Source organism: Chaetura pelagica, unplaced genomic scaffold, assembly GCF_000747805.2.
Source record: "Chaetura pelagica isolate M959 unplaced genomic scaffold, ChaPel_1.0 scaffold344, whole genome shotgun sequence".
NCBI classification, from domain to species: Eukaryota; Metazoa; Chordata; class Aves; order Apodiformes; family Apodidae; genus Chaetura; species Chaetura pelagica.
This window is the reverse complement of record NW_009953098.1, coordinates 6602454-6611788: the sequence shown is the minus strand read 5'-3', so window position 1 is coordinate 6611788 and position 9335 is coordinate 6602454. Positions and strand designations below refer to the sequence as shown.

Genomic DNA, 9335 nt, shown 5'->3' with positions numbered 1-9335 from the left:
CAAATGAAACAGTAAAATGTGATATATTCAGATTCTTTCCTGGACTTTGGTGATATTTATACCATTTAATTGGTTTATATCAGCTAAAAGTAAAATTGTTTCTTTGTGAGCAAAATTTATATATGATATCTGAAATGGATTATTGCGGTTTTTTTCCAGGACTGTTTCCTTCAGGAGTTCCAGTTGCTTGTTTTCATGACTTTGAGCCTGTTCAATCAGAGATGGAGCAGATGGACTGCAAACCCTACCAGCCGTTGTCAAAAGTTAAACATGAAGTGGATCTAACTTACACAAGTTCTTCAGATGAAAGTGAAGATGGAGGAAAGCAAAGGCAATCTTATGACTCAAGAGAAACTCTGAATGAATATAGCCAAGAGCTAAGACTTAATTACAACAGTCATAGCAGAAAAAGAAAAAACATTGACCAGTCTACACAAGGTAAATTGTTTATTTTATCTACTAATTATGGTTATTACTTCCTGATTACTTACTATGAAACAGTATCATGGTGTCAGCAGACAAGCAAACACTTTGTTTTCAAAGGCCTGTAGTGGCAATGTACTTTTAACCTCTTTTTAAACATTCCATAATATCAGAAATGTAGGTAGTTTTTTTGCGTTTTTTTAACTGAATCTATCTTCTAGCAGAACAGAGTGACTGATATTCTCGAGACCATATTATGAATAGCTATAAATAAATATTACTTTAGTAATAGTAGCTCTTACTAATGTTGAATGATTAATTATTTACACCCTTTGTTATGTGAATTTTGGTATAAAATCAATGTTGAGGTTGTAGGCTATTTCTGCATGTGCTTACAAAGCCTGTGAACGGATTAAAATACAGAGATCCTCTTGACAAAGTTTAATCCTGTAAATAACTAAGTCATTTCAAAACCACTGAAGATAACTAGTGTATTTTAAGAAAAAAACAACAGTTAAATTTAATTTTTAGCCTTTTGCATGGTACAGACAGAAGGTTAGGTCAAATATTTGAGAACTTATGGTGGTTGAACTAAGGGTAGATGAAGATACTGTTTGGTTAGAGATAAAAGCTAAACACTTAAGACTAAAGAAATTGAAAGAAACTAGCAGAACTTACTACAGCATTCCCTAGCAGGCTGCTGCTTGTAGAAACCACGTTGCCTTTATCATGCTTTGTACAGACAAGTGGCTTATATGTTGCCTTTAGCTCTGTCACATGTTTGGGCAGGATGGTGCGACAGGGACAATAAATTTAGGAATCAGAATATGTGTCAGAAGTTAAAGTCCTGTCCCCTAAAGGTAACATCAGGGTTCCAGGGGTGGTCACTCCTCGCTCTTCAAGGAAGAAACACCAGAGCAACCCAGTCCCTCAGCACTTCGAAAAGTTTTCCTCAATTTTTTGAATATTAAAATAATATTCTTTTTAGACTTTTTGAAGTTGGAAAATTTGTCTTCTCTGGGATGTGTAAATGAGTTCAAAAAGTAGAATAGCTGTGCTATGTAGCTCTTTTGGTATTTTTTGTTTTAGTGCAGATACTCTGAATCAAGTTACTTTCACGATACTGGTGTTTGTTGTCTGAAAGTACTTATAATTGATGGGAGAAGTAATAGCTAGCTGCTACAGATAGCCTGAATCAATGGACATATATTCCCTCTGAAGAGTTACAAAACTACAATGTTCGGAAAAGACAAAGTCATGAATACAGATTTGAACATTGCATTGTATAGAAAGCTTGACTTACATGTTTGATTCTTTCTAAATGACTTGTTCTTGAAGATGTTATCAGAGTTTGGTTAACTAAGATTGTTGTAACTGGGGACAAATGTGTTTGTAGATCTACTTAAAGCAACTACATCATTACTGATAACCACAGCTATGAAAGCATAACCTCTGCATTGTCATAGGCCTTGAAAGAGCTTCCTGTTTGCAAAGCTGTGCTGCTGTTGGTATTCATGCTAGCTGTAGCATCACTAGCTTGGACACATAAAAGGGTTGCAAACACTCTGTTGCAGGCGTAAGAACTAGCCAATGTGTCATACATTGAATTTATTCTTCCAGAACAGTGCCTCTGAAAGGAATTGCATTAATAATTTTGAAGAAATGTTCAAATTAGTGTGCATTTCTGCAAGAAGTTGTCAGGCATGAGCTTACTTTGCTTGTTCAGGACTGGCCAGTTCGGAATCACAGTTATCGTGCAGACCAACAAGTATTTTACACTTGTGTTGTAAGATGATTTTATCGAAAATATACGCCCCAAGATTTTGCCTTTCAAATTATTTTTTATGAGATACTGTATAAATTTGAAGATATTCTATTTTACAAACATTCGTGCTTTTCTACTTAGAGGCAATACTGTCTTGTACTGCTTCAAGCTGCAGTATAGTGCTTGATAATCCATGTTTGTAGAAAATCACTTAAGCCTATACAGTAGTGTGTCAATATGCAGGGCATCACTTAAATACTTGCTTACCTCTAGGCACCTTCTATCCTGAATTGTCTAGGTCAGTATATTATTGCTATTTAATATTATACTGCTTGCTATATTGTGATTTTGAGCCTAAAAGTGTTTTTGAAAACGTGTATTGGTTTATGAGGCTGGAGTTGAACTTTGCTTGTTGTACTTAAAAACCTAGTTTTCTACTGTGACAAATTCAGTTTGGTGCAACTGAGTCACTTCTGTGCTAAGTGTGTCTAGTTATTTAAATAATGCAGTTTTCCTCTGCCACAAATTGAACCTGAACCTGGAAAGAAGCACAGATTTGGAACACAAAACTGATAGAGCTCTCAATTTAAACAAGAGCAAAAAAGTTTGTAACGCTGAGTGTAAAAATTCATACTTCAGCCAAAGTGATTATTGGTAGCTGCTCAATCAATTAAAAAAAAACAACAAACAAACAGTTCAGTTTTGGACTCTGAACTTGCCATGAATCCACAAAATGCTGGATGGACTTTTTTTTTTTTAATCCATTATTTTCTAAACTTCCTCATCAGATTCTTTAACAACATTTTTCTCCTTTTTTGGTCATCTTTGGAATCTAAAAAAACCCAAACAACAGACAATCAAAACCAACCAACCAAAAACAAAAAACAAAACCAACCAACCAAAAACAAAAAACAAAACCAAAAGAACCCCAAAACCAAAAACCTCCTAGCCATCGGTTAAGATTATTGTGTAAAAAAAAAAATCTACATATTAAAGCTAAAGGGGCATCCACAGCTGTATCTCCAGGGTGTTGACATAATATTCTTCTCTAGCTACAACTGAAATAGTACCCTATACTTAATGTGATGAATTAATGTATTGCACAGTGAGGATAAAGTCCATGAACTTCATCCATGAAGGATGTGAGAACAGGTAAGAAAGGACACATAGTAACAGTCATGAATGAAGTGTAATGATGAAGGGTGAGATTAGCTGTGAAACGAGCTCTAATGTGAGCAGAAAATGTTTCCAAAATTAAAAAATTATAAAGAGAAGCTTATCACAGGAAAATGTGTAGTGATATCTGTACTGATCTAGCCAGTTTTGTGAAAAGAATCACCAATTTAGATGTTTATGGAAACTGGAAGAATTTATGTTGGCTACTTAAGCATAGTAGGTGATATAAATTAGATGAGGCAGTCATCTGAATGTAGTAAACAGCTTCAGAGTAAAATGATTTCTTGCTCATAATACTGATACATCTCAGCAATTTCTGTGAAGCTTTTCATTACCAACAGTTTGACTACATAGCTGCTACTATCGATGTGGAGGATTTATTTCTATGAAAAGTTTCAGTTGAAATCTGAGATTATGTAAAATCATTATGCATTGGTATTTATGCGTGTACATATATAGACAAACTGTATAAACCAGAACTCTGTGGTGTGGCATGAACTCAAAGGAAACTTCTTCAGGATTCTCAAATATATCTGACAGAATCAAATAGCACTGTTAGTGTTCTGCAGACTTTTTTTGTGTGTGTGTCCAAGTTTTGTTTGAAAGGCCATATTATCTTGCAAATTACAAAAACTTTTGTTTTAAAGATTGAAAGCAATACCCAAATATAGAATAATTCCACAATATTTTTCACAGAATCCTAGGGGTTGGAAGAGTCCTCAAAAGATCATCTAGTCCAACCCCCCTGCCAGAGAAGGATCCCCTAGAGCATATCACACAGAAATGGGTCCAGGCAGGTTTTGAATGTCTCCAGAGAAGGAGACTCCACAACCTCTCTGGGCAGCCTGTTCCAGTGCTCTGTCACTGTCACAGTAAAGAAGTTTTTTCTGATGATTACATGGAACATCCTATGCTCCAGCTTGTACCTGTTGCCCTTTGTCCTATCATTGGACATCACAGGAAGGAAAAATAAAACCTACATCAGTAAGCATATAATTAATTATTCATTATGCAGTGATTTCTAGGTGTTATTCTTGAGGTGTAGTGCTCATGTCCCTCATGGACATGTCTGGAGTTAGTTGCACGAGAAACTTGTAGTTATCTAAGAATTCAAGATGTAACAAATAACATCACAGACTGTTTCAAGCTGAGCTGTTTTACTGGTCTAACAACTCCAAGTGAGCAGATACAAAACTCTCTTGACAAAGTCATGGACTCCTGAAGAGTTAGTGCTAATTGCATAATGTGTGCATGTTGAAATGCGTTCTCTTAATCACTGGAATGTTCAAGCTCCTTTTTATCTGAAGATATGTAAATCTGTGATGTCTCATCCTGGCAAGAGGATCTTATGAAGTAAATTCCTGGCAGACCCAGTATCATATAGTTTGGGGATATTGGCAAACATTGTAAATTAATTCTTGGAAGAACTGGTAAACTCTGTGTTTTGTGCTTTGAAGAGATGGGGTAGAATTGGCAGAAGTTGTCAGAAATATTGTTCTTTCTAGGAGACTCATTGGTGGACCTGGCTGTAAGGAAAAAAGTTCTCATAGTTGTACTATGCATAGATTGCACTTGTAGCTTATTTGTGACATGTTTACATTATTAGAATTGTTTTCTTCTACAGTTTTGTCTGTTTCCAACAAAGTAAATATGGAAGGACCTGTACTCTACAAATACTGGCAGTACAAAAAAGCTTTATGGCTTTTGGGTTAATTATAGATTTGTAGAAAACACTGGTTTAGAAGAATGAATTCCTGATAGGAGAAGCATCTGGGATAGAGTCATTGGCATGATAAAGTTTATTGATTGTTAACAATATGAGCATACGGTGGTAAATATCTGATTAGACAAACGTGTATTTCCTGGCAAGATAAACACACTGAACTGCATTATGGGCACGGCAGACTGGAGTGATTCCTAGCAGGAGGATCCAACAGCAAATATTTTCTGGTAAATCTGTGTGAAAAAATCAGCATTGCTAATTATTGTAGGAAAGCACATTTTAGAGAGCTTCGCAAAGAATTGGCTTTTTCTGCTTTTTGCCCAAGAAATAATGAAACTTCGTAGTAGGATGAAGCTGCAAGTTGGTAACATATTAAATGTTTTGTACAGAAGGTATATAAAATTATTTTCAGGAGTAGTAGATAAATAGATCCAGCTAAATCATAGAATCGTTTTGGTTGGAAAAGACCATTAAGATCATCAAGTCCAACCATTAACCTAACTTTACCAAGTCCAATTCTAAACCATTCTAAATCCTCAACACCCCATCTACATGTCTTTTCAACACCTCCAGGAATGGTGATTCAACCACCTCCCTGGGCAGCCTGTTCCAGTGCCTGACAACCCTATCAGTGAAGAAGTTTCTTCTAATATCCAGTCTAAATCATAGAATGATTAAGCTTGGAAAAGACCTTGAATTAACTCCTTTGGCTTCATGAAGAGGCCTGGGTTCTCAATGTAAGAAAGCTGGGCTCTTCAGGCTAAAGCCACTTCTGTTTCATCCTTGATTTTTTTAGCTTAATGCTCTTGCTGTCTAACTCTTATTTTTTCTCTCTGTGATGTTCTAGCAATGGTGAGGTTACATAGGCAATATAAATGTTCCAGAGCTGAAAAGCACTTTATTTCCCTAGAAAATAAAACCTACATGTATGGTGCAGAAGTTGGCAGTCTGATTTGCTATGCTTTAGAGTTCAGCAAATTTAAGCTTACCAGGAAGGAAGATTTAAACACATGTAGCTTATCATATTGCCAGTCAAAACCAGTTTTGCTTATCATCATAGACATAAATATAAGGCATTTGGAGAAGCATGGGTAAGAAATTACCCTGTCAGAGAAATGTCAAGGTGTTTTTTTGTTATCTGTGAAGAAGCAAAAGCTTTTTACGTAATAGCCATATTCTTCTCTAATTTTGGAGTTATCTAAATCCATTGAGGGCAGCAGATCTGCTTTGTGGCTGTAGTAGGCCATGGAGAGTTGAATTTGGGCTGTATATAGCATGTACTTTTTGTTTAAATTACTTTATTTTATAATGACATGTAAAGGTAAAAACAAGCCAATCTTTACTAGCTTCTCCACCTGCTCTGATTATGTACAACACTAGAGTAATACTATGACATACCCCAAGTTTGTGGTCTTGTGAGCCCACCTGGGGGAAACTGAGGCCAAGAATCACTGTGATTTTTCATGGTTTCAGTAGAAATGTAGAGCACTTATCTGGGTGAATTTCAGATTGTGTTCTTTTAAACTTCCACAAAGAGCAGTTGATAAAGGGAAAGTTCTTTTGAGGGGGCATGCCCAAACTTCTATTGACTTTGGAGCTCAGGTGCATTTAGTAGAATAGTGTAGAACAGTTTAATACAGCTCTTTCCTTCCAGTCGTGTATTTTGGAGTCTTTGTCTGTAGTATTCATGCAATAAAGACTATAAGAAAAAAGAATATTATAATTACTACTTATTGATGTGTAGACAGGACATGGCAAAATGCATTTTTTATGTTTGCAGCTGAAGGGGGAGATGGGTAGTTTTGAAAAAGACAAGAAAAAATATAAACCAAATCTCTTAAAAGAACCACTGCATTGCAGGCTTTTAGAAATGTGGTAGTTTTGAACTCTTTGGCTGGGTGGGTATTTACGTCTCTTGTTCCCAGTGTTTCCTTTATGGTGAGGTTTGTGGGTTAATGACAAATGAGATTTTTTTTAACATTTAAGCAGCATCATTTGTTTAGAGCTATGTATTGAGTTGTTATGGAAGGTGATTGCAGCACAGTGGCATGAAGCATTCTTGAGTTCTGGAAGATGTAGGTTGAACCAGGCTGATTATAAAGGAAAGCATTTATTTTTGCCAGCACTTCATTTGAAAGTCTGTGATTTAAGAAGGAAAATTTAAAAGGAACACAGAAGACTCCTGGTAACGTACTGTTATTAGACAGGACTTGTATTAAAGCTGTTGAAGTTTTTTTGTATTCTTAGAATCTTTTTTCACTGGTTTGAAAATTCCAGACATTTAAATTCTAGACTTTGAATGTTGTCTACAACTGTAATCTGCTAATTTTAGAAAATTTTGTGACAATTTAAGTATGTTTTGTACCTGCATGCTTTGGAGCAGGGATTCATTATGCCATGAAGCATAATGAAGAAGTGTGTAAGGGCACACAATATATCCTTCACACTGTCTCATGGAAGGAGCTCAGCTTTCAGGAGAGGGTGATTTAAAGGTCCTTCACATTTCTGGCTGTATGGTAGCAGAGGGAAGCAATAGCTAATGAGCTCCCTCTCCTGCTGCTCTATGTTACACCAGCTGGTCTGAGTGTTTTTGAGCTTCATGTCATCCAAATAAAATTACATATGAGGCTGAGTCAAAGACTCCACACTCCTAAAGCTTTACTGTATTGTCTCCTCCTGTATTCCTTTGCAGAAACAGGGATTCCTGGTGTGCTGTGCTTTGTTTGGGTGGTTGTGTTCTAATCACAGTGCTGTTACTGTCTCCCAGAGAAAAACAGTGCCATGAGCAGTTCCCTGTTGCTTCCTGGACTGGAGCCTTCTCCTCTATATGGAGACTATCTGCAGACACTAAGGAAAGGAAAATCTGCACTTGGATTCAAACCCCCTCTGTATATTCTTTCTTGATTTGCCAAATTGAAATTTCTCTCTTTGGAATAACTGGGGTGGGAAAACGCTATATATGTGCCTCCATTTAAAATCTCACAGAAGGAATAGTTTTCCTTCCCCCCATCAAGTCACAATGAATAAGCAAACTGAATATGCAAAGAGACTCATTTCCCATAAGGCTGGAGTGGGTGCTCCTGTCCTAGATCAACTTTGTTACAAAAGCTTGCAACCTGCTGTCACCATTCTTATAATGCTGCTCCCAATCTTGTATCTGCCATATTTTCTGTGAAGAAAAAAAACCAACAAAACAAGAAAAAACTTGTATGATAAAAAATAGTTTCATTCTCATAAGCAATTCTTCTGATTTAAGGTGTGACTATCCAAGAGAGGGGAAAACTGAGGAAGAAAACTACTGAGAAAGGAAATAAATTAGAGGAGGGTCACAGTGCATTTCCAATCCTCTGGTAACAAATCTCATGTAAGGAATAAAAAAACATTATCCAAATGTTACACAAGCGTAACAACCAGTTTGTCAGTGCGCTGATACTAATGACAATCCTAATTTCCATTGTCTTCTCTGAATCACCAAATTTCCATGGTGTAAAATGTCAGAAAGCATAGAAATAAAAATCAGAAGGGGAGAGTAATCCAGCCAGTGTAACAGAAAGTGAGATACAGCAATCCTTACAGTAACCTGTGCCAAAAACTAATGGCATATCTACAGCAGAGGCTTAAACTTTTGAATTCATAAGTTTTGGAATTCTGTTTGTCAAAGCCTGAAATTGTATCTGTAAAATGTTCTTGCTGTATTAATAGAGCCTCTTCCTATAACACTTAGAAGTGCTTAAGAAGATGTGTCATAAGTTAAAACCAAGATATGAACATCAAGACAGAGTGAGGAAGTGTTACGGAACATGGGAACCAGTGAACAGCTCTGCACTTGTCCTACAAGTAGTTTTTTAATGTACATTCTCCTGCTGTGTCTTTCATGTCATGCCTTTTGAAACAAGTGAGAGCTGTCTTATTTTCTGGAACTAGAAATCTGGTTTGCTTATCTAAATTTACAGAGCAGATGCTGAAACAAAGCAACATTTCTTCCCTGGGTTTCTCAATTATGTATCTGTCAGAAGATTTTGTACCTCTCAAAATAAAGAACTGTCAAGAAGTAGCTCAGTGAGTTGATGACATTGCTGCCTATCTGGATAAACAGCAGGGTGGGTGTATCCAAACTCATTTAGAGCTTGAATTTGTTTTTCTATTAAGAATGAGCTTCAGATACTTCTGAGCTTAGTTCTATAGGTATTTCCATGAAATAAATTGTGCATGTGATTTAAAATCTAAGGTTGCCCTTTCAAAGTTTCA

The 9335-nt window shown here is 36.3% G+C and overlaps 1 protein-coding gene across 1 annotated transcript in view; it reads left to right on the top strand.

Annotated features, from left to right (window-relative positions):
* The first annotated feature begins 221 nt into the window (after positions 1–221).
* Positions 222–9335, top strand: part of TENM1 (teneurin transmembrane protein 1) — a 227434-nt gene continuing 218320 nt past the window's right edge. The window contains 1 exon segment of the mRNA XM_009997127.1: positions 222–438. Coding sequence (XP_009995429.1) covers positions 222–438 — 217 coding nt within the window.